We start from the raw sequence: 24,792 nt of genomic DNA, 5'->3' as shown, positions 1-24,792 counted from the left end.
CCCTTTTGAAGAAACCCATTTAATTTCATATTGGCCAATGAAACAGTCGAGGGTGAGAGGCAAGTGAACAATCAATCTCCGTAATGTGATCCACGGATTGAGAGCGCCGAGTAAATGTTTGCGCAGGCATCCGTCCAAGCCGCAGTCAAACGAATCGTGCACCAAAAAAAAAAAAAAAAAAATCTATCCGGGGGGCAGGCAAAAAAAAAAAAAAAAACAAGAGAAACCCCCTCACTGCCCCCCTTTATCTCCCCTTCCTGGCCAACATCGGCGGGGTATCAAGCGCATTATAACGCGGCGCTCTGTGCATTTTTCATATAGGCTCACCTTTTATGTTTTATGTACGCCAACTCGAGGGAGAACATCTGCTACATCCTCTGGAAGTTTGGAGCCAGAAACTCATTTCAGTGTGAGAAGTGGAGCAGAATGCTAAAACGTAGCTAGCGCGCGCTACCTGCCAACACAAAAAAAAGGCCCGTCTCCGCTATCTCATTAGCATAATACGCGGAAACAACACCTCGCGCGCCGTTACTGGCGTAATTTGAAAACAGATTGATGGGATTTGCGAGTTGGCGCCTGCTTTTTTTGACCTCCGTGACCTCCATCTTGACTGTGAACTTTGAGAATCAAATGACACGGGGGAGGCTTATTTGCGCCTGGGGATAATCTAGTATTGTCTGTAATAATGCAAATGCTTAGATGCTTTCTCCTTCGCGATGTTGGTACTTGATTCGGTGGAAGCGCAACGCCGCCTGAAAGGGAAAGTGTGATTTTATAATTGACCCTACTTGCTCTCTCTCATCCAAACTTGCTAAATCCCCTGAAACTGTGACGGTGGTAATATGATACACTTCCATCTTGTAATAAAGGAGATTTAAAACGGTGAGGGGCAACCTTTCTCGGAGAATAATCATTCAGACGGCGCTACGGAATGACAATGAGGCTGTTTTCACTTCAAGTTAGCGGACTAAATAACAAAAGCCTTCATTTTTCTCGCTGTAATAACAATCATTGTATTATGAGAGAATGTTTACACGCTTGGGTCAATGGCTCATATCCTCTTATCACTGTAATGCAATAATCCTATGTGATATTAACGTCACAAAATACCAATGTCCTAATAAAACGGGCTACAGGCTGATTAAATTAGATAAAAAGATAGAAATATGCCAGTATGCTGGCCTTATTGGCCAATATTTACACTAAGGGAAATTATCTGATTGGACTGCAATTAATCTCGTGTCAAATTATGCTTTTTGGGGGATAAAAGATTATGTTTTTGCACTTCCTATTAGAGATCATCAACACCACTTGCTCATCTGACATTTTTGTGCAGAATATATAAGTAGGGCATGTACTGGTACCACTGCTACGACCTCTAGTGGCCATCATGAGAATTATACCATTTCTGCGGTTTCTTGACCTTTGTTGACCCCTGCCAACTCTTTATATAACACAGACTACTCAACACTAAACAGCCGCTCAGTTTATGTACAAGTGTTTGTGTAAAACGAGAGTTTGTTCAATTCAACACAAGGCTGATGTACTCTAGTTAGTACATTTGTAGTACTTACTTACTTTTATGGTTTTGGATGATATTGCTGCAAATATCTAAACCTATTGCAATTAGTATATAATTCACAAATTGGGAAATATCTTCAGTTCACTGATCCTAGTTGAAGATAATATGTATATGTGACAGGGTGATCATATTTTTTATTTATTTAGGATTTTAAAGCTCCTATAAGCAGAAAAAATGATAGTGCATTGTTTGTCATCAATGTTGTATGAATTTTAATGTCTCTTTTTCTGTACCCATACATGGAATAACCACATGAATTAAATTAATTAAACTGGGGGAAATATGTAAAAAGTAGTGGAGACGCCCCAACGTGGATAAATCAATATAAGTACATTTCTTTAACAAGTATACCCTCAATCTTGACTAACAGGTATTTCGCTTTGGTCGTGAATGCAACCCATGCGTCACAATACCTTCTAGTCAACAACGAGGGGAAAATATTTTCTTCACAAACCGGACAAACCAACGCCCGTGTGTTGTAAAGCGAAACATTTTCCTTTACGCACGTCCTTAATTTCTGTAAAATCATCGTAATATTACCGATGGAAGACGAAGAATTAGCAATGAAAGCTGCAAAAAGACGAGAACGTCAATCAGGTAACACTTGATTGCGTCTACGAATCTTTTTAATGGTGTTTGAGCACATGAAGCGTCATCGTGTATACGTTCCTTTCCTTAAAAGACAATGATATGCTATTTTAAACACACCAGATGCCACCTATTTTGCAATTAGAATCAAATACATCAAGACGACAGGAAAAAGCCATGCTTAGCCCATCCCATGTGCAGGCTAGCAGCATCTTAAAACCACTATTCAGCACACTTTAGCTTGCTTTGTTTCCATAGAAGTAATTAGTATATTTCTACACTGGTGATTCACTCATTGGTTGATATGATGTACTTGGATCAATAGTGTTTTGCCCTTTGACTTTGTCTATAGGTCCAGGCAGCACTTTACATGATGCAGAAGGTATTGGATCCTGTCATTAAATCATTGCATGTCAAGGTTTCCAATTTGGGAAAACTAAGGCTCGCGGGCCACATGCGGCCCGTTAGGCTTATTAATCCGGCCCGCCGACGTTGTACTAATAATGTTATTTTTTTATTTTTTTTTATTTTTTGGGACTCTGCAATGCTACTTTTTCTAATTTTATATGGATAAATACAGTTTTTGGCAAATGTTAGTGCGTCTAAAATGTCAATTATTATCTGCACCTACAAAATTGTACAAAAAAAAATCATTTTCTGGCTATTAAGACACACAGGTCTATAAATTGCAGCTTTATAATACATTCACTCATATAGATAGACTTGCAGGCCATTAGCCTGAAGGTCAAAGGTCATATTTTGCTGTGTTGTGATGTCTTTGTTGCACTAATTTAAAAACTGCTGCTTGCCATTCCTAACCTTGGAATAATCCCGATTCCACAGAGAAAAATGTCCTATAAAACAAAAGAAAAGTGTGCCAGTGGCTGTGTGTGCTGCTTTTAGAACGTAACATGATGACATTCTTACAGCGCCTGCCATAATCTTACGTTTTTTTTTTTTAATGCTTTGTAGAAAGAGGACAGCCTTCCTGAATTTACATCTTTTAATATCGAAATGACAGATTGGGGTGTCTTTTTTGTTCGCAGCTTTGGAGAGTGGAGACTCTGACATTGGATTTTGTGGATGGCTTTTGGTGGGGATGTCGCTTCTTCTTATGGTGGTCACATTGCCCATCTCCATATGGATGTGCATTAAGGTTAGCCTTTCTTGTTATATTTAGGTATTTATGGCACATTTTCTTGTGTATTTTTAAGCAAGTAACCTTTGATTTTTTTGTAATATGGTCCAATTACAGGATATTTGTCAGATGTTATGTAAAAGCTGCAAAAACTAGTTCTACAAGCTCATTTGTTTACTTTGCCTCCGCACACAGATTGTGAAGGAATACGAACGAGCCATTATTTTCCGCCTGGGACGCCTTTTAAGGGGAGGAGCTAAAGGACCAGGTAGGAAATGACCATTGAAGTATATCAACCTTTTTTGGCTAAACTTATTGGATTGTATTGGATAACTTTATTCATCACATATTAGGGAAATTTGGTTGTCAAAGTAGCAAAAAGGTGAGAATACAGACACAGAAAAATACATTTTAGACATAGATAGATAGGTAATAAGTAAGTTAATAAATAAATACATGAATAAATGTATGCATAAATAAGCGTGTTGCTGAAATATATATACACATACACATACATATATACATAGCAAGCAATGAGTTCCATTTGTGTCACTTTATTTCATTTTAGGGTACTTCCAGGACACTTTTGTTAAATTAGTATCATTTCCTATCTATTTTTAGGGACTTTCCCGGATGCTTCTTGTTCCTTTCTCGCTTCCTACAGTTGTTTTTTATTTCTCTGCATTTCTGAACGACCGTCTCCTTCACAACAGATCGTCTTTATTTAATTTCTGACATAAATGAGCTCCTCCTGCATCAATGGTTGCCTAGTTACTCACAAACCCGCCAGGAAGGATCGATTTAGAATAAAAATGCTATGAAAGAAAACAACATTATCAAGTATAGTAACAAAAAAACAACATCTACATTAAAGCCTGTAACAATAAAGTACAAAAAAATAAAATCTTGTTGGACAACCTTGCCACAAATCACAAAAAAGCAACAATATTCTCGTCTAAACAAGACGCAATGACATTCACCAAGTCTTATTTATGTCTTGCCATATGTCTGCCATTGCAGTTTGACTTATAGATGCAATAATAAATCTGAAAGTAGTGATGAGACTCAAACATATCCACACACGTATTTCCATCCCTAAGATGGCTAAGTATTTGTAGAGGGGAAAAATACAGGCTCCCACGAGGAATAATTTGCATACATCTCATAGCTCACCATCTTTTCATCATTGATTTGTTATTACACATAAAAAAATATAGGAATATCCTCTTAAAAAACAGGGAATTGGACTCCTTCAAGTGCCTGGAGATGCCATTTGTGACAGCATAGGGTAATAATAGCTCTCTCCATAGCATTCCTGGGGGTGTCGGAGTGCTTATAGCTTAACTAAATTCAACCCTTGTAATACTCTTTTACCCTGAGTCAATTATTTTTATTTTTTTAATTGACAAGCTGGTATTTGGAAGGCCCGTGGTTAATATTTGTTTTCTTATTCCACCCGAAAATCCGTCAAGGCTAAATGTTTGCGTAGCTAGCGTCGTTGTTGTTGTTAGTGCCAAGTGTTGTTTGGTGCTGCCCCCCGCTGGATGGTGGTGATGACTCCAAACGGGCGGCAAATATTCTCAAGCTTTACCCGACTGTCGGCACAGCTGCAGACTTAAAGCCTGCTTGACTTGGGAACTCGCCAATTCGTCATCCGTCCCCCGCCGTCCTTTTTTTGCGAAGACGGGTGCTTATTATTGTGTTTGCCGCGGATGACTAGCGTATTTTTTTGCGTATAAGTCGTATTTCTAGATGATTGGATAATGGGGGCGGCTTATATGCGCACAAATTTGACTTGAAATGTACAAAACGTAAGATAATGTGGCCGATATTGTCGTTTATTTCAAAATAGAGAAAATATGAATGAAATTCAACAACAACAACAACAAAAACAAACCGTATCTTGTATAAAATGTTTAAAAACTCACTTTTGCCTGTCATTACTCACTCAGGGTGCCGTTATCTTACCTAGGAATGAGAAATTAGACCCCTACAGACATATTACATGGTTGTACTGCTCACATGACTTCCTTTTTTTAATTTGGAAGCAATCGATGTATACAGTATCTCATACATACCATTTGCGATGATTTTTCTTCAAATTTTCCCTTTAAAGTATCAAATCTGTACTCCCTATTAAAAATATGGTGAAAATTGGTAATCAGAGTGCGGCTTATACGAGAGAAATTGTAAAATTCAAAGATTTTCAAGGTAATTTTAAGTGAACGACTTATACAAGAGAAATAGTCAAATTCAAGGATTTTCAAGGCCATTTTAAGGGTGCAACTTATACATGGAGGCGGCTTATATGCGAGAAAATACTATTTTTGAATTCTCCTGATTCCACAGGTTTGTTCTTCATCCTGCCTTGCACGGACAGCTTTATTAACGTGGATATGCGGACCATCACCTTTGACATACCGCCGCAAGAGGTACGATACTCGCCATTTTGTTGACGTCAAACACAAAAGTCTGTCAAAACGTTTCTTAGTCTGGGATTCCAACCCTTACAGGTTTTGACCAAAGACTCGGTCACCGTGAGTGTGGATGGCGTGGTGTACTACCGTGTTCAGAACGCCACCCTGGCCGTGGCCAACATCACCAACGCCGACGCCGCCACGCGTCTGTTAGCCCAAACCACGTTGAGGAACGTTCTCGGGACCAAGAACTTGGCGCAGATCCTTTCGGATCGGGAAGAAATTGCGCACAGCATGCAGGTAAGTAGTTTCTCTTAGATTGTTTAGCTGTATAATAGAACATCTCCCACTGTTTATCATGGAAGGTCTGCCCTCTTGTGGTAGACAAACACAGTGACAATCCAGAAGGATTCTTTCCAGCCATTGTAATACCAAATAATTCCATTTAATTTGTGTTTTTTTTTAGTCCACCTTGGACGACGCCACCGATGACTGGGGTATCAAAGTGGAGCGAGTGGAAATCAAAGATGTCAAGCTCCCACTGCAACTTCAGAGGGCAATGGCGGCCGAGGCTGAGGCCACACGTGAGGCCAGGGCTAAGGTAAAAAATATATAATACAAATTTATTCCATTGTTTATTTATTGTAGTCAAACTGGCAGAGGAAATCTTGAACATGCTTTATGGGGTTGAGGTCAGGTTAAGGTTATGTTTAAGGTAGTGTTAAGACCTACCATTTGTATACATGCACATCTATGTGTATGTATGTATATGTATATTTATATGTATGTGTATATACAATATTTTCACAACTATAAGGCACACCCCTCAATGAATGACACATTTAAATTTATTCCCGTATATTAGGCGCACCACATTTAAAGGCGCACTGTCAATGAATGACATATTTTAATTTTTTATCCATATATAAAGCATTATAAATCGCCCTTTCTATTTTGGAGGAAATTTAAGACTTTTAAGTGCGCCTTATAGTCGTTAAAATATAATATTTACCATGTATTTCCTTCCCCCCTCAGGTTATAGCCGCAGAGGGCGAAATGAACGCCTCTCGGGCCCTGAAGGAAGCGTCCCTGGTGATCGCCGAGTCCCCATCGGCCCTGCAACTGCGCTACCTGCAGACCCTCAACACCATTGCCGCAGAGAAAAACTCCACCATCATCTTCCCACTGCCTCTGGAGATGATGCAAGGCTTTATCAAACACTAAAAAGCCTCCAAAAACGTAAATGTGACCTTCAACCGATGCATTTTTCTTACGTAATGCTCGATTCTGCAGCCACTGCCAGCGTGAGTTTATCATTTCTTTAAAGTTCATCCTATATACTATCCTTTCCACTCCATCCTTGCATGTTATTACTAACAAATTTGATTTTTTCCCGGTCAGTAGGCGACATAGCAGAAGAAAAAACATAAAACTCAAACTCTAAAACCTCTCAGATTGAAAAAAGTAGCCAATAAAATGCATGTTTTGAGCTAGAATGCTATTTTGTTTAGCAATTTTGTGCTAAGGCGGCCAAAACAAGTTGAAAAAGCAGGAATTTTTGGCACGAAAAGACGTTTTTTTGTGGTTCATTATGAAAATAACCCCAAAAAACTGTGTTTTTTTACGCCAACGTGCCAACAAATGGAACTCCATTTCCCACAATTCATCATTTTTATAGTTTAATACTCATAATTTGATGTCGTATGGTTTAACACAGAAGTTTAAATATGGAATAAGTCTACAATATAGATTAAAAATTAAAAACAATTAAAATAAACTCATGTTTAAATCATTTTTAGACAAAAAAATAGGTTGACTGATAAAGTAAAGTTTGAATATGAGTTTATTATTTCAAAATCAGGATTTAGCTGGATTTTTATTTCAAGTGGGAGGAGTTTCTGGAATGAACTCAAGCCATATGTGTGTTTTTTATGTGGGTTTATTCGGGTTTTAACCAAAAGGCCTTCATTTACTACCATAGATTTATTTAGACATGTTTCTATGCAGTTTTAGTTTTTTATTAACTTAGCAAGCTTTGCTGCAGCCAAATATTTAGCATTTTTGTGTGTTGTTGTTGTATTTGTCTGTCTTTAAACTTTTTTTTAATCGTGTTGTATGTTTTAGAGCAAATTCTAAACTAAATAGCTTTACTACATAATTCAGGTGTGCTTTTGCCATCAAGTGTATTCAAAATTAGCTTTGAGAAGTTATTAACTATATTATTATACACTGAAAAACATGTTAGGTCAATGTTATCATTTTTTTAAGCAGCATGTCATTTTGAAACTACTGATTTTAAAAAAATGACCTTAAAATATCTGCTGTATTGTTACATATTAACATTTTTTTTACATATTAACCAAAATATGCTATCTACATTTAAAGTGAACACTTTATTTTCAGAAGGGAAATTATGAGATATATTTTATCTGCTTTTCTGTGCAGTTTTGTTATTTTCCAAAGCGGAAAAGTCCGTTTTTTTATTAGCATGTAGGATTTCATATCCTGGACTACTTAAATAAAAATGCCCTAAAAATCTCTCATTGAATTTATATACATTTTTATAAAAAAATATTGTCACAGTCCATTTAATTAGATTTTATTATTATTATGGCAAAGGTGCAAAGAAAGCTAAATTATAAAAAGCAGCTAGCGCATCAAAATAAATACATCAACCATCCTAATTGGCACATTATCATTAAAAACCTAAAAAGCATCAAAATAAACTACAATTTTAAGGCATCCTATACTTTGCAGACATGCTTCCAAATAGAAAATAGATTGAAAAAATGTATAGGAACCAATGTTCCCTCCATCTTCTTTGCGCAGTACCAATCATATGGCGTGCAGTAAACAAAATACTAACTTTTTTTTTACCCCTTACCCCATGGTGGCACCGTTTTTTGTGTTTTACTTCATGTTTTACATGAAAAATTAGAAGGAACATTGACATGCATCTGCTTATGCTATATTGGTGTGCTCATAGTGAGCAATGATAATGTTTCTCTCACTGGTACTCTGATTGTCTTTCTGCCCAAACTAACGAAAAATTAGAGGGAACATTGGTAAAAACTTCCATTTTTGACAAAAAGGTGTAGGAAATTAATTTTAAAATACTTCATAAGTGATTTCTAGCTATTATTTTGCTTTAAAAGCTAACAGAAGCAGCCAAGTGGCTACATTAGTCTCAAGGCATACTGGTTGCTATATAAACTATTGATATAGTCAGGGGGTGCTATAGAAGGGCTCACAGGGCCAGTTCGGCCATGGCTCGCTCAAGTGGGTCGCTGGTCCAGTAGTCGTGGTCCCAGCCCAGGAACCAGCCCGTGAAGGTGGGTGGTTCAAAGCCCTGCTTGATCTTCACAATGGGGGTCCTGTGGTCTCTGTTAGCGGGGTCTGTTTCGATGTAGCGCACCGCTGAGGGAATAATTATCATTTGATGATTCTTATGTCATTTTTCTTGGTTTCAAACGTTGGAAATTGAGTGAATTTTAGCATCCTTACCAGAGGTCATGGCTTCAGTTTTTTCTTCATCTTGGGCTTCATTGCCGATCCAGACAAATACCTTGAAGACAATGACAAAAAAGGTATGTTGTGGATTATGGACTCATTTGTTATTGATTTTGTTGGTTTTCTAACCTGTTCCCAAGTGTCCAGGATCATGACGTCATCCGTGGCCAGGTCATCCTGAGTCATCTCCCCAGGTACTTCTTCAATCTGGGTTGGAAAATATGATTATGTGTTAATGTTGACTCCATTTCATGTGGTCATATAATATTTAGATTTTTTTTATTTTTATAAATGGATTAAAATCCCTGACTATACTGTGTTTATAGATCTAAAACTGTCTATTTTAGCTTTTTTAAATATATTTTTAGATTTTACTAAATGATTTTTGGATTAAAAACAGAAAAAAATGATTTAAAAAATTGAAATTATTAATTCAAAAGGGGCAAAATCCCGGAAATGTAATATACATCTATACTCTTCATTTGAATTTGATCCTAAAAGAGAAAAGTCACCACTCATGACTGACTTTTTCCGGCCGCACAAAACTTACAATAAAGTTTCCAGTCTTGTTGGAGCAAGCAAATAGTCTTGGAGGATGAGCATCCATCTTGTCCTTAAGTCTGGTAGAAGTGCGATAGGCGTCCTTTCCTCCCAACGCATCCCAAAATTCATCTGCAAAAGACATTTTATATTTTATATTATGCATTGATATTTTTTTTTACAGGTGAAAATCTCCTTACCTGGCTCCCCTCCCTCTTGGACCTCAGAGGGCGTGGCTCCAAGGATGTCACAAAGTTGTTGCGCTCCAGTTTTCTCCGTATCACTGGCCCCAAGTCCCGCCCACATGAAGGACCCGGCAGGGCTCACCAGAATAAAAGCATCGTTGGAGTTCAGATTGACCGCCACGGCGTCCACCTAAACGCCAAAACCAACTTTAACTCTCTTCTTTTGGCCTCACAAATCACAAATGGCATCCATCTTTTACCTCCACAGCCCTGGTGTGTCCAGCCGAGTTGGAGCGGACCTGGAAGAGGCGAGTCTCCGCGGGAGATGACTGACCTCCATCCCTGGACGTCCCACCCTTGTAGACCACCATGGGCTGGCCTCCGAAAAGACTCATCAGGTGGGCCGGCTCTTTACCCTGCACCACCCTCACCTGGTACACAAATAGTGAAATCTCATTAGTATTGGGTTGAGTGGGTGCAGTGTAATGGTTTCACTTTGTGATTCATCTCATGCATGGGTTGTTGTTGTTGTTGCACCATCATCCCTTATTGTCAAGTCAATGGTCCTGTCATGTCACATTTTGGCCACAAGGGAGAATGGTTGAGCTAAACGACAATTCTGTACAATAGTTGCGTGCCTGGGAGCGTTAGATAAAAGTGAATCAGTAAATATTTGCACAATGCTTCACGTCAAAGCAAATATTTGCAAAGGTGGAACATTTCCGGGTTTTTTTTGCACGATTTTTTATTTCTCGATCAGGCCGAAATTGGGTAGCCGTCCATTAGATTAAACTTTATTTATACTGTACCGCATGCAGTTTTGTGCTTCACTAATGTTAAATTCTAATTTAAACCTCAATTAATTAGCCCCATGATAAAAGAATGTACCAGCTACAAAGAAAACTACGCTCAAGTACAAATTCTAATTCAACTCGAATATAATGCATTAATACATGAGCAAAAATACATAAATTCCATCACAGTTCTAATCGAAGTATAAATTATCTTGGCTGGCAGCATCCTAATTATAAATTATGAATATAATAAAAATAGTACTGAAAAATTGTGAAATTGGGACTAGAAATCTATATCTTCTAAAAATACATGATATATTATAAATAAACTTTCCTTTTTGGACACACACAAACTATACATGCAGTTGAGTTGCAATGAAATGTACACAAACATAAGACATGCGCATGGAAGTCAAGTGGAAATGCAGTCAAAGGCACAGAGCCAGGACTGTGTTATTATATATCAACTACTTTTTATATCAATATATACTTTATGGAAAAATGCATGATTGAAAATAATGGCGTGTTGGTTAAATGGGAGTACTGCTAAGAGCTAGATAACTATTGGTCAAGTCGACAGAAGGTCGTATTTTGTCACTGGCTCTGTACAAAAAGACCAGTCCGTTGGGAAAGGACAATAATACTACCTGAGTAGTTATAGGAGCCCCGACAACCTGAGAAAAAATAAGTATTGCAAAGTTTAAGGAGTAGAGAAGCGCATTGGGGAGGCGGCCACAAATCGAAAGGATGCAAAGATCAGATGAGGAGAGCACGAGAGGAACATGGAATGGGACAGTGGCTAAATGGGTTGAAGATGTGCCATTTTGGCTCTAATTGCCCAACTTTGCGTTACCTGTACGGGACCACCCCCAAGCTCCTCGTCAAGTTGTGCACCGAGGATGGCACAGGCCCCGATTTCATCTTGGCTGGAATCCATTCCCTGCCTGGGATAGAAAAAATGGCAGTGGTGACGTTTCAATGCTTTATTAGTAAATTAAAAACCTGTCCATTGCTCCCCTTATTCATGGTGCCAATAGCCCTTATTGAGCCATTCACTAAATTCAAAATTCTGTACTTGTCGTTGTATGATGCTGACAGCTTGACTGTCTATGTACATTGCTTGCTGACACGCTATATTTATATAGTGGAAAGGGAGATGTGTGATAGGGGAATTAATTAGCAAGTGCATATCATTACAATATTAGCAGTAAATGATGACGTTTTTGTGACCGAGATGATCCAGATTAGAGCTGAATTGAGTAAAAATAGATCAGTTCTACAAAAAAAACGTTTTAAAATTCCTGTACAAAAGTTGTACACTTTGAAATGATCAAAAAAAGTATAAAATATGGGAAAAAGGTTGACATATATGGAAAAAAATGGCTGTGTTTGCCTCCCTTGTCCTTCTCACCACATGTAGATGAAATGTCCACGACGTCCTCCATGCTGGTAGTTATAAAGAATGATGTAGCTGTCCCCGCCAAAGAACTGGCCGTACGTGGACGGCTCCACTTCCACCTTGTCGGACCCTTCGATACGCCAGATCTGTTTTTAAAAAACAAAATGTTTTTCTCTTCTTCTCAAAAGGAACACCATCAAAGAGCATCCGACCTGTTTCTCTCCACTGCCATCATCCACCATGCCGTGTTGGGCCGCCATGGCGGCGGAATCGTGCAGACAGGCGGCGTCAAAGGGTACTTTCTCAATCCTGGCGATGCTGTTGGCGATGTAGGCCAGTCCCAAGCCCACCGTCTGGTCTTTGTCTCTCCAGTTCTTGAAAAACTGCTTGAAGAGTGGCGTCTCGCCCATCTCGGGAAGGATCTGCACTTGGGTATGTTTGGGGTAACCCATCTTTTGGATGAATTCCTCGGCCGCTCGGATCGACTCCTTTCGCTCGTCTGTGTTGGCCTGTTGACCTTTGAACCAAAGAAATAACGTGACCATAACATATGACTGAGATTTGGACAAAAAGTGCAAATTGACATTACCTTTCCATACATAGATTTTGCCATCCGAGCCGTGGTCCAGAATGAAACAGTCTCCGGACTCCAGAGCGCTTTGTGGGAAGGGGTTCTCCTCGGCCACCAGCGCCATTGTCATACCTCCACTCGCATTGGACACCTATAGAGTGTAACAAGGAATATAAGGAATTGCATACCTGCCAAATGCTGCCCTTATTAATGATTGTAATTCCCCTTTAAGTGATAATTAACCATACAAATGCAACTTATTTACTCGAATTTAAGTCTAAAATTCTTATTGTGTCCAATCAGTATGCAGTAAATTCAAGATTCTGTAAATGTTATGTTAGCTTGACTGTCTGGGTACATTGCTTGCTGACACGCTATATTTATAGAGTGAAATGGCGGAAATTACTGATGTGCGTGACATTAGCAATTGACAATGACGTTTTGGTCTGCTAAAATTGACCCAGATGATCCAGATTAGAGCCCAAATGGGTAAAACCAAACCAGTTTTACAAAAAAAATACTTTAAAAAATCATATACAAAAGTTGTTATATGGTGTTTCCATTTAAAATGATCAAAAATGGCAACCTTGTACAATTTGGCCTTCATTCGGTTGGACGCGTCAGCCTTGATGTCATCAGAAGTTCCAAGAGGCAGATCTGGTTTTTCTCCTAAGACCTAATAGTATCAAAAAAAACAATTTTTATACTCATCAAATTTAATGAAATTCTTATTAAGGTGTAATACATGATTTGAACGATAAAATGATCCTACTTCTATCATCTTTTCTCTCTCCATCCCCTCATCACAGACGTAAACGCGAGCCCTGCCGCTTCGCTCATTGTCTCGGATGCCTTTGGCGACTTGTGTGGCCTTCAGCTTCTCGAAACGATTACTCTGGGAACCGCACCACTGGTAGATTTCCTGCGAGCCACCAACCAAAAAGAGGCAAAAATAAGTCCAGGTATATCCAACCCGACAATAGAGCAAAAAAGCAGAAGGATCAACATGACTTACATTTCCCAAATCCAGAATGAAGCAGTCTCCCTGGTTGAAGCTGTCCCAGCTGACCGGAACCTCGGTTGCCCTGACGACACGGCGACCTTTGACCTGGAGGACTCGCTGAACAACCACCTCATTGGTGACGACATGCTTGAATCCCGAAGCCACGCCTCCTTTCTAGTAAGTACAAATACATTTTCCTAAAGTTAATGGATGACCGTCCAATTCCTGAGTTTATTGAAGTACTGTACCTTTAAATTAAATCACGTGGATACAAAACTTAAGCAATCTTACCATGTACTTGAGACCGGATTTGAAATACCCCAGGAAGGTTTTAGACTCGTGGCCTTGGACTTCCCGGTACTGGATGGGCTTCCCTCCGAGGAAGTCGTCCATTTGGACCGTAAAAATGGCTGCCGAGCCTCGCTCATCTTGGGTGGAAAAATCGCCTGTCCAAGCAAAAAACACCCATAAAAAAACATACTTTATCTCCATTTTAGATTGAATAGAAATTAGTGCATACTTTGGACAACATTTTATACTTTTAAGTGCTTTGTATGCTAATAAATATAGACCACATTGCATCTGTACATTTTTTTAAATCGCCTAATAAGGGCAATTGCAATTATTAATAAGGCGGGTTGCCAGATATGGAATAATGACGAAATCGGATACCCTTAAATGAACAGGAAAAACATATTTACTTTCCACACACATTCGTGCAAAAGTCTACAAACAGCCGTGAAGAATAATGAGATCACAACATATTCCTGTTTTAGACTTTAAAGGGCCACGCCCACTTTAATACTGCATTTGGAAAGACTCAAACATTGCACTCACCTAGCCAGAAATGGAGATCATACTGCAGATTTCCCGAGCGTTGCTTGATGGTATTGAGGACGATGTACGCATCTCCCGTGTAAAATCCCCCGTGAAGGTTCTCAGGGACCGGAACCAGGTCAAAGTTCTCCACCCTCCATATCTGGAGACCCTGTTTCTTTCCTGCCCGCTCAAATTCAGCATGCTGGGCCATTCTACCTAACAGCAAAGCACACAACGTTATTTTTTTTGTAGATTTAAGCCAATTTGGATGCTAAAAACTGAACAGATGTGAAAGAAGTCTGTCAGTTAGAAAAGAAGTTGATAGTAAGCTCCTTTTTATGACTTGGTGGATCATAGAAACATTAAGCCACTCCCCCTTTTAGGCTCATCTATCGCTATGGATACCAAGATAAAGTTTGAGCTATAGTTAGATATTCGTGTGAGTGAGTCACAAGTACTGCTTGGGTGTTTCCCACTTGGGGAAAAGAAGCTTTGGATATTCTGACTCGGAATATTTCATGTTTAAATTCTAATACTTTGTTTTTTTGTTTGTTTCTGAGGCATTTAAAGTTGTGGTAATATTTTTTGGTAGAAATTGAAAAGTACAATGAAGCTTTTGCCAATACATTGTTTTTAGATGGCAAATAACAAGGAGTGTGTTGTATAAATAGCTTAGTTAGACATAAACAAAAAATTAACGGTCTTTCCTTCATGATTTGTGTTGTGAGCTCCACCCATCCACAAAAACAAGTTGTTTATAGTACTTTTGTAGGCAAAAATACTACGTATATGTCAAGTAATACGTTGAAAAAGACATTGATCTTATTTAGAAACCCTCACAAATGTATAATGATAGACATAAGTCAGCAAAAATACATACTTTGTACTCCCTGTATGTCTAAATATACTTTTTTTCAACCTAGACACAGTAAGCTATTGTTATTTAAAGACAGCCATTAATAATTACATAACATTTGGATGACCACATGATCTAGAGAGCATAAATACTACGAGTAGTCACTGAAATGTTTTCAGCAAACTATCTTGACTTTTAGAGTAAACATTACAAGCCTTGAAAAGTTTGTCTGAATTGAACCACTGTTAAAAAATGACCTTTTTAAACATGCTTGGCTCATTTAACTTAAAGTGTATACGGTGATTTATAGCCAGAATGAGTAGATTAGAATACTATGTTCCAATACTTTTTGCAAATAGAGATTTTTTACTGGATGAAATTTGCATCTCATCTCAATATGCAACAAATAAACATTCCCATGTATTTTCTCCCACAGAATAAACTCCAAAAATCTCTCCAAAGAGCCTCATAACCAAAGAAAAATCTTCTACCATCACTATTCTTCTCCTTGGGTAAGAAACTATACTTTTCTCACTCCTGATAAAGCAAACATTAGGTCGTCATGCCCTGTTTGACCTTCACAGTATGTAAAAAAATAATAGCCAAACACTGCAAAATGTCAAAACTATAAAAATCAGTGAACTGTAGCTTATCTCAAGCAAAATAATAATTAAAATGGCAAATATAAGCCTGTGATCCAGAACTTTTGAGGCCAGGTTAACCTTTTTGCCTAAAAATAACCAACTAAATGACTATGGAATGTTTTATTATAAAACATTAGAAAAAAACATACCACCCCCCAAAAATGCCTTATTTGTTGGCGTACTGTTAGAAACAAAGTAGATCCTAACTTCTAATGCCAGCACTTTTCTAACTCCAAACCCAAAACATAAATGTGTGTCCCCCCCCCTCCCCCATAGCAAGTTGAGCAGGGCCACTCCTTTTAAGCCCCACCCCCTCCCTCCCTCCTCCACTGCAGGCCAAACTGCAGCAACATTCATTGTAGCCTTCCTTATGTCACTAAATAGCGTGGGCTAAAAAATCCTTGTGATTTGTCAGCTGGTGCCCCAGATGAAATATTATTTCAGGATTTGGAACTTTTTTGGGTTAATTGCACATGATGTTTTGACTAAAGGCATGTCCTGGGGTTTTCCTAAAGTAAGGGATGACTCATTTTTGGTCTTTCCAATACATTTAGGATTTACTGCTTTGAGCACTTGGCTACAGTTATAAAAAAAACTAAAATACTGAACAAAAAAATCTAATTCCAGACTATTTGTATGCTACTCTTGTTTAAATAATTGGGAAAAATGTACAGTGTTGTAAAGTACTTATTACTGATTTATATAGTACTCAATTTAAGAATGCAGTTTTAAACACTGACTGTTTTTCCATTTTAGCCCGTTTTGGACAACTTTTTTGACCAAGTTTTCCTCATTGGAGCTTAAGTAAACATCCAAAATCTCACACAAAGAAAGCATGCAGTTGTTTGAGGCTTGTGTTTACATCAGAGGATGGACATAAGCTTCTTGGACTTGTATTCGAGTGAGGATATGAAACGTGGCAACCCTATTGGATGGAAACTTTCCATCTTATAAAAACAACTGTGATGTGACACACACATACATCCCATGGTTGCTGACACAGCTTCCTCTGCGTCACTATTTGCTTAGGCATCGCCATGGAAACGGCAGATGTTTCCTCTTGTGGATGAGACTATGTACACAAATGGTCATGTCTATCAAACCTATTCTGATTTGTTTAATTGTTTTATTTTTTCAGAACTAATCATTTTTTTAGCAGTATTCACTCATCCAATTAAGTTATTATACTTTTTATCTTCTTAGGGGAGGAGCCTTACACAGTTGACCTTTGTGCATCATGGATTTGTTGCAGTTAATGTAAAGAAAAGTCAGGATTTGACGTTTAACCAAACTATTCAAGGCAGGTTGAAAAAAAATCAAACTCAGAATCTATAATACTGTGTTTACTAACTATACTGTGTACAGTCACATATAATTTATTATCTCAGTGTAATGACTATGTCCTTATATGGTGTTTCTACACAAAACATTGCTGCAAATCCAGAAAAATTTGCCATCTTTCATGCAGGGGAGGAAGAAAAAAAGCCCGTTTGTTCAGCAGTAGGTTTGGAGGCCATTTCTTTGCTCACTTTTATTCAGACATCAAATTACAATCTGCCCACAGAATGGAATGCGTTTGCTGGAATGTCAAATTTGCCGTACCTGGAAGATCCGGGAGTTGTTCAGTGGAACTAAGTGAAGGAAAAAATAGATGTGCGTGAGCCGAGATGAGAGCTTTAAGTGCAGGAAAGCTGCGGTAGATGAGACGGCGTGGCAGCTGAGCTTTGAGCCGCTACTTTTGAGGCTGTCCCGGGACACTCCCCTTTAAGACACACCCCATTTTTTTGCTAGCCGGCCTTGCTAGCCTCCGTGACGCAAAGATCGCCAACGTTGGCCTGTTTAATGCCAACCTAACACAAATTGGCATGTATATTGTTACCATTGTATATCATTGGGACAGTTTTGAAGCATAGAGATGAAGAAATACAAAGGTTATTTAGTTGTTTATGAGTGGATAAAGCAAGACTTCTTTTTCTGGTGTGGGATACAGCGGGCACTGTGAGTTTTACTGCCCTCCTCGGGTGCGGAATAGCTATTACAACCACGCCATTAGATTTTAAATCTGCATTTGATACCACAAATTATAAAGAAAATGGATTTATATTCAATCACTATTGATTTAGTCAGTGTGAAATTTGTAAGGTGGCATTTTGGTGTTTAAAAAAAGATTTGAAGACCCCTACTGGCATTGATATGTTAACAATAGTCATCTCATAAAGAAATCCCAAAGAAGGAAGTCAATGACTGTACTCCAAAATAAAACATGTATTAATATTCGAATGGGTCCTATTGAGGGGTGAGATCATTTCATTGTAATTCAGTGTGTTCCTCCATCATGATCCCCGTTCATGCGCGCGCATTGAGCATCAGCTTTGCGGCGTGCGCGCACATTGTAAAAAAAATAAAAAAGCATATTTTAGTGGAGGTGCGGAAGGAAGGAGGCTGTGGCTGTCGCTGTAGCTCAAGTGACTTGTGGGATGCCGACTAGAACAACAGTGGCAGGATCAGGAAACAACTACCCATATTAAAACCGCGTTGCGAGGGTTCCCCCTAACGCCCCGACGCTCTCATCTTTGGAGCTGCAGGATAGTGGAGATCCATCACAAAAGAAAGTTCAGTTACCACGAAGCAACGCGTGGGAGTGGGAGGAAGGAAGGATCGTGTTTGACTGAGGCAAGTCCCCAGTCTGTCCCGTCATGGCAGGTAACGTGTTTCTCCCATTCCCACATGTAAATAGTACGCATTGTGCCAGAGTTTGGCAACTCCACATGAATGCACATGCCGTCGATTCTCTTCTGTACGCCCTAATAGCAATTTTTAGCTAACGGTAGCGTGGCTAATGCTATGTAGCTTAGGGTAATGCTAACGTTAGCTAGTAGTCGGTAAACGCCAGTGTCATCAAGCGAGGTGGCCCGCGTTGTTTCTTGTCCCACTGGGGTTCTAGGCAGGAAAACGCCCCGCTGCTACACGATTTGCTGCCGCATCGCGGAAGACAATGCGAGGCACATCTAACTGATGCTAACGTATTATATATCACCTGGCAAAATTGAAAGAAAATCTATTGTTTTTGATTATTGTAGTTTAGATTTGACATAGGGTTGAGGAAACGTCAGCAAACCTGTAGTATTTCAAGTCAGTACATTTCCCTACTTGGACTTAGCAACCAATAACATTGCAGTGGCGAGTATGCTGCAGCAAATCATATTGTAGCTAGGGGCTACTTGCCTAGAACTATGGTGGGATTAGCACCAGTTGGAAGCTAATTCTTGCTAGCTGTATACATTTGATACCGAGTGTCAATCATAATCTCCCGGTTCTACAGTAAAGGTTTAACCTTGTCATTGGTAAAGTAAGTATTTAAGACTTTAGTGGCACCGTAGAGTGAGATTTTATTGTAAAAAGAAATAAAGTAAGCAATGTACACAAGGTCTGTCTTGGCATGCTAATATTAGCTAGCTCAAACTTTGACATTGACTACATGCAGTCGTTGCAAAGATAGCTATTAAACACTCGGGAATTCTTGCAGATGATCTCTAATATGATGAATTCTCGAACTAAAGTTTGTGGCCTTACAAAATGATATGCTATTGAGGAATATTGATGTAGCCAAACACTTCATTCATTAGCTTATACGTCACGAATTCGTATTTCAATGTATTATTTTGAATCGTACATAATGGTTTGTGTAACTGGAATCTATAGATTGAATTGGGTGGATAGATTTTTATAATTGCTGAGCATAAATTAGGTTACCGATGGCATATTTTAAGGAGAGAATCATAACCTTTTGGGCGGGGAAGTAAACGGAATCCATGCATTGCATTGCATTGTGAGGATGCTTAATGAAACTAATGAACTGCTCAGTGCTCAATAGAATGCCTCCTTTGTTTACATTAGATTACTAGCTATATTATATCATTGAATTATATTTACAGCTTTCTTGGGATCCTTTACTCCTTTTTTGTAGTCACGGCTCGCCTTGGAATATGTGGACATGGCAACAACTGTGATGACTCATAAATGACTGACTGCTTATTCCTATCTTTGCATCAAACCTGTTTTCCTTGTAAAATAACCATTGTTGGGCTTTTTATATGAAATCAATATATGTTTTGATACTGAAAACATTGGTTTTGAGTTGATAGGTTCAAAAAGAGGGGACATTGTTATTATTAACATTATTATTTATTATAAAATGACTTATTAACTGCTAATAATGAAAAAAATATCTCAAATTTGACAGTCATAATGAAATTTTAAACCTGATTTTCACTGATTTAATTTTTTGGGGTTAATTATTCTTATGTTCTGACATTTTCTTTTCTTTTTTAGGAGCTGGAGGTGACATGCAGTGGTGCTTCTCTCAGGTGAAAGGAGCCATTGACGACGATGTGGCTGAAGGTATGAGAAATAACTACATTAATTCAGACATTTTACTGTAAAACCTTTTTTTAAAATGCTCAAAACCATACAATATCCACTACCAAACCTAGCCATCTTTTCGCCTCATGCCTTACTGTAGGGTATTCATTTTTTTTGAAAGAATGTGATGCACACTCCTCAGGCAGTCCGTCCACAAAGACCTTCTCATATTCATTGTATGTTCCTTTGTGTCCTCCCTTTCTGCTTCATTGGGCAGGAATGGGTTAAATAACCGTGTATTTTAATAGCGGAAAATATCTACTCCATCTTAATGCCAGAATATAACTCATTTTTATTTTTTGATCCAATTCTGCCCTTTTTAAATAGAAGTCTTGTTCTACATATACTAAAAATGGCCTCCATGATCTTTAGAAAGACTTTATGACTAGCCAAATGTTTATTTTTTTTAATTTTTATTCATTTTTGTGATGATTTTGTTTTTCCATATTCAGCGGACATCATCTCCACGGTTGAGTTTAATCACACGGGTGAGCTGCTGGCCACTGGTGATAAAGGTGGCCGCGTGGTCATTTTCCAACAGGAACTAGAGGTATGATATCCGATATTATTAACAATATGATTTCATATTGATATTTTGATGACATCTTTTTCTTCCTTTGAGATCAATAAAGTGTAACCTTTGCTATATTTGACCCAGAACAAGAGTCTGCCTCAGTTTCGGAGTGAGTACAACGTTTATAGCACTTTCCAGAGTCACGAGCCCGAGTTTGACTACTTGAAGAGTTTGGAAATTGAAGAAAAGATCAACAAAATTCGTTGGCTTCCTCAGAAGAATGCGGCTCAGTTCCTCTTGTCCACTAATGGTAAATTTACAAAGTCATAGCGGAATACCGTTTCCTCATGAGGTCCAATGAAAAACATCATGTCTGCCATCTCCATTCATTTCAATTGACACCAGCATTTTTGTCTTTGACAGATAAAACCATTAAACTGTGGAAAATCAGCGAACGAGACAGGAGACCAGAAGGCTATAATCTGAAAGAGGAAGATGGCCGCTACAAGGATCCTAATACTATCACCTCACTGCAGGTCCGTCCAATCGGGTGCTTCAGAACAAATTTTATTTGGAGGGAACTACACAGTCATCTATAGAGCCAGCTCTTATTGTATATGTTGGAATTTTTTTGTACAAAATTTTGCGCTTTTTTTACTGGATAATCTCATTTTAGGTGCCAGTTTTGATACCGATGGACCTCATGGTGGAAGCCAGCCCCCGTAGGGTGTTCGCAAACGCCCACACCTACCACATCAACTCCATCTCGGTCAACAGCGACAACGAGACTTACTTGTCGGCCGACGACCTTCGCATTAATCTTTGGCACCTTGAGATCACCGACCGCAGCTTCAGTATCTTTTTATTGCTTTGCCTTCCACTCAATAGCTCGAAGTGGATTGGTAGATTTTTGCTTGAAATTGCCCTAACATATCTATTTTCTTATAATAAACCAAATAATTTATGCTAAAATGCTAATTAATGGCAAGCAGCTAACAAATTTGTTTCCAAAATGGCTAATTTCAATTTTCTTAAAGGTACACACACACATTTACAACTTGAAGTCTCTTTTTTTTAGCCATGTTAGTGCTTTCTGTTAGCATGTGTTATATTCCTTTTAACTCAGCATTTTTTAGATATCGTTGACATCAAGCCAGCCAATATGGAGGAGCTAACGGAGGTGATCACGGCAGCCGAGTTTCATCCTCATCATTGCAACACATTTGTCTACAGCAGTAGCAAAGGAACCATCCGTCTATGTGACATGAGGATCTCTGCGCTTTGTGATAAACACTCCAAACGTGAGTTGTTTTGCACCCATTTTAGTTCAGTACACATTTCATTGAAAATCATGATCTTGCTGTTTTTTTTCTCCAGTTTTCGAAGAGCCAGAAGATCCAAGCAATCGATCTTTCTTCTCTGAAATTATATCGTCAATCTCCGATGTCAAATTTAGCCACAATGGCCGATACATGATGACCAGGGACTATTTGTCTGTCAAGATTTGGGACTTGAACATGGAAAACAGGCCCGTGGAGACCTACCAGGTGGGTTTAGGTTTTGATAAATGCTCATGATTTACTTTCCCGGGCAACACAAAATGATGCTGTGGGCCACATTTGGCCCCCGGGCCGCATTTTTGACACATGTGATCTAAACTGTAAAATAAGGATGTTTGATACCAACATTTTTCTTGCAGGTTCATGAACATCTAAGAAGCAAACTGTGCTCACTTTATGAAAACGACTGCATCTTTGACAAGTTTGAATGCTGCTGGAATGGCAATGACAGGTGATTAAAAAAAAAAAACAATCTATTTTCAGTCACCATTTTCATCATTTTTTAATTTTTTTTCTCCACACTTCTTACAGCGTGGTCATGACCGGCTCCTACAACAACTTCTTCCGGATGTTCGACCGAGGCCAGAGACGTGACGTCACCTTGGAGGCTTCCCGTGAAAACATCAAACCCATGCAAGTCCTAAAACCTCGAAAGGTTTGCGTGGGGGGCAAACGTAAGAAAGACGAGATCAGTGTAGACAGTTTGGACTTTAACAAAAAGATCCTTCACACCGCCTGGCATCCCCAGGACAACATCATCGCCGTAGCGACCACTAACAACCTCTACATATTCCAGGATAAAGTCATTTAACATGTGAGAGATCTGGTGTGTGTATGAGTGTGCGTTTGAGACGTGATGACGGGTTGACTTCGGCACCCCCTGTTCATCACTAATCGGTGACTAGCCTTTGTTTCAGATAAAGACGGAAGAAACCTGGCTCTTGCCCTTCATCGACCTGTCTGTGACAGTGTGACACCTGCCTTGTTGTTTCAAGTAATGTGCCATTTTTTTTTTTTTTTTGCGGTTATTTTTGGGGCCTGTTTGGCCTTTTTGGGTGTAGCGGATTGGTATCCAAAAATGATCTGAGCACACATTTATTTTTTTAAACCGTCACCCCTGGCGCTGTAAGAAGTTTTTATTAGTATGTCCCCTCATTGTCCTGTGCCATAGAAGTGTTTCCATTTTTTTTGTTTTTTTTTCTAAGAAATAAGAAATTGCCAGTCTACTTTTTTTGTTGTTGTTCTTGTGGAAGTCGTGCAAAAACACTTTTTTTTTTTAAATTTAGTCATCAATAATGCGGTCATAGTAATATTAGAGTTTCAGTACTTATTTACATTTAAACCAGTTCACAAAGGTTTAAAAACTGGACAAGGGCAAGGACGGTTTGGTCTTAATTCTGGTTCAATCTGGTTTTTGAAAAGCCCCTGAGATAATTATGGTCTATATCAAACTACACAATCATGGTCTATTTATATTAATTAACACTGTTCGTAAAACACTTCCAGAAGTATTCCGTCCGGCCGTTTCAAACTGGAACCCAATTCTTTGTTTATTTTTGGATTTTTTTGCAAATATCATCGTCACACACTTTGTGGAAGGTGATGACTTGGCTCGGGAAAACGGTTGCTTACACACTGGAGTCGCTCCAACTTATGTACATGTGTTTATTACTCAAATGTTTCAAAACGGATTCATTTTTTTTTTGACCACTTTGGTTGCATCCTGTTGATTAAAGGGCAAAAAAAAAACATTATTGCTACTATATGTACCCGTGCAATGGGCGGAAAGAGAACTAAAGTGTGTGTGTTGTCTCCACAACTTACAATCACGGACCAGTGAGAGACTATTTGATGCCTCTTATCAAAGTGCGACTACAGTTTTAATCTATGACAGTGACCGTAATAAAGGAACTACTTTTTGCAGTCTCTGGGTTCCTTTATTTCAGGCACTTTTTCCAGAAATATTTTGTCAAAATAGAGTGAAAAATCTGGTCTATCTCATGTTCTATATTTCATATTTAGTCAAGGGGAACATTTTTATGATGATATTTTTTTTTTCTGTTTACTTTAATATAATCTGTTATGTGCTTATTTTTGTGAAATAACAATTCCTATACTAATTCCACAAGATACATTTGTGACCGGACGTTTGGTCGCCAGTCAAATGTACTTCGATATAATATATATAATTTTGAGAGCAGGTTTCAATAGTAAACTATCTGTCACCATTTTACTGACGACCAAATGTCCAAGCACCGATAAATTAGTTCCACAAGATACATTATTCCATCTATAATTAATTTCTTCATGTGGCACATAAATATGAGTGAATGTTTAATTTAAACAAAGTTCCTGGTTTAAATTAACCAAATGTAATAATGCTATCGTCAAAGTATGAACTTTTATATTTGTCAACAGCTGAATGTTATTCTGCATGATGGTGTACGTGAAAGCATGCACGGTAACTATG

The 24,792-nt window shown here is 38.5% G+C and overlaps 3 protein-coding genes across 5 annotated transcripts; 2 read left to right on the top strand and 1 right to left on the bottom strand.

Annotated features, from left to right (window-relative positions):
• The first annotated feature begins 1,985 nt into the window (after positions 1–1,985).
• stom (stomatin) lies at positions 1,986–8,263 on the top strand. Of its 2 annotated transcripts, XM_077736972.1 has the most exons (8): positions 1,986–2,179; positions 2,523–2,552; positions 3,217–3,326; positions 3,504–3,576; positions 5,658–5,740; positions 5,822–6,025; positions 6,192–6,326; positions 6,761–8,263. In XM_077736972.1, exons 1-8 carry the CDS (start codon positions 2,125–2,127, stop codon positions 6,947–6,949), a joined length of 879 nt encoding a protein of 292 aa, XP_077593098.1. In that variant the 5' UTR covers positions 1,986–2,124; the 3' UTR covers positions 6,950–8,263. The 2 variants fall into 2 exon arrangements, with proteins under 2 accessions (XP_077593098.1, XP_077593099.1); XM_077736973.1 differs by lacking the exon at positions 2,523–2,552 and having other exon boundaries at positions 1,988–2,179.
• A 45-nt stretch (positions 8,264–8,308) lies between these two features.
• gsna (gelsolin a) lies at positions 8,309–17,815 on the bottom strand. 2 transcript variants are annotated; one of them, XM_077736964.1, is made up of 17 exons: positions 17,649–17,815; positions 14,565–14,762; positions 14,019–14,173; positions 13,740–13,901; positions 13,497–13,646; positions 13,311–13,400; positions 12,743–12,875; positions 12,366–12,670; positions 12,166–12,299; positions 11,608–11,698; positions 11,402–11,428; positions 10,221–10,391; positions 9,976–10,150; positions 9,786–9,907; positions 9,365–9,442; positions 9,230–9,290; positions 8,309–9,142 (listed from the first exon to the last, which is right to left on the bottom strand). In XM_077736964.1, exons 2-17 carry the CDS (start codon positions 14,755–14,757, stop codon positions 8,973–8,975), a joined length of 2,217 nt encoding a protein of 738 aa, XP_077593090.1. In that variant the 5' UTR covers positions 14,758–14,762; positions 17,649–17,815; the 3' UTR covers positions 8,309–8,972. The 2 variants fall into 2 exon arrangements, with proteins under 2 accessions (XP_077593090.1, XP_077593091.1); XM_077736965.1 differs by lacking the exon at positions 11,402–11,428.
• A 637-nt stretch (positions 17,816–18,452) lies between these two features.
• On the top strand, positions 18,453–24,245 carry LOC144210345 (serine/threonine-protein phosphatase 2A 55 kDa regulatory subunit B alpha isoform). The gene is made up of 10 exons (XM_077736967.1): positions 18,453–18,749; positions 20,379–20,447; positions 20,921–21,018; positions 21,127–21,292; positions 21,406–21,518; positions 21,659–21,836; positions 22,119–22,283; positions 22,360–22,529; positions 22,682–22,773; positions 22,854–24,245. Exons 1-10 carry the CDS (start codon positions 18,743–18,745, stop codon positions 23,131–23,133), a joined length of 1,338 nt encoding a protein of 445 aa, XP_077593093.1. The 5' UTR covers positions 18,453–18,742; the 3' UTR covers positions 23,134–24,245.
• Positions 24,246–24,792: the final 547 nt, after the last annotated feature.

This window comes from Stigmatopora nigra, chromosome 17, assembly GCF_051989575.1.
Source record: "Stigmatopora nigra isolate UIUO_SnigA chromosome 17, RoL_Snig_1.1, whole genome shotgun sequence".
In the NCBI taxonomy this organism is placed as follows: Eukaryota; Metazoa; Chordata; class Actinopteri; order Syngnathiformes; family Syngnathidae; genus Stigmatopora; species Stigmatopora nigra.
Note: the sequence above shows the minus strand (reverse complement) of the source record. Positions and strands in the feature narration are given on the sequence as shown.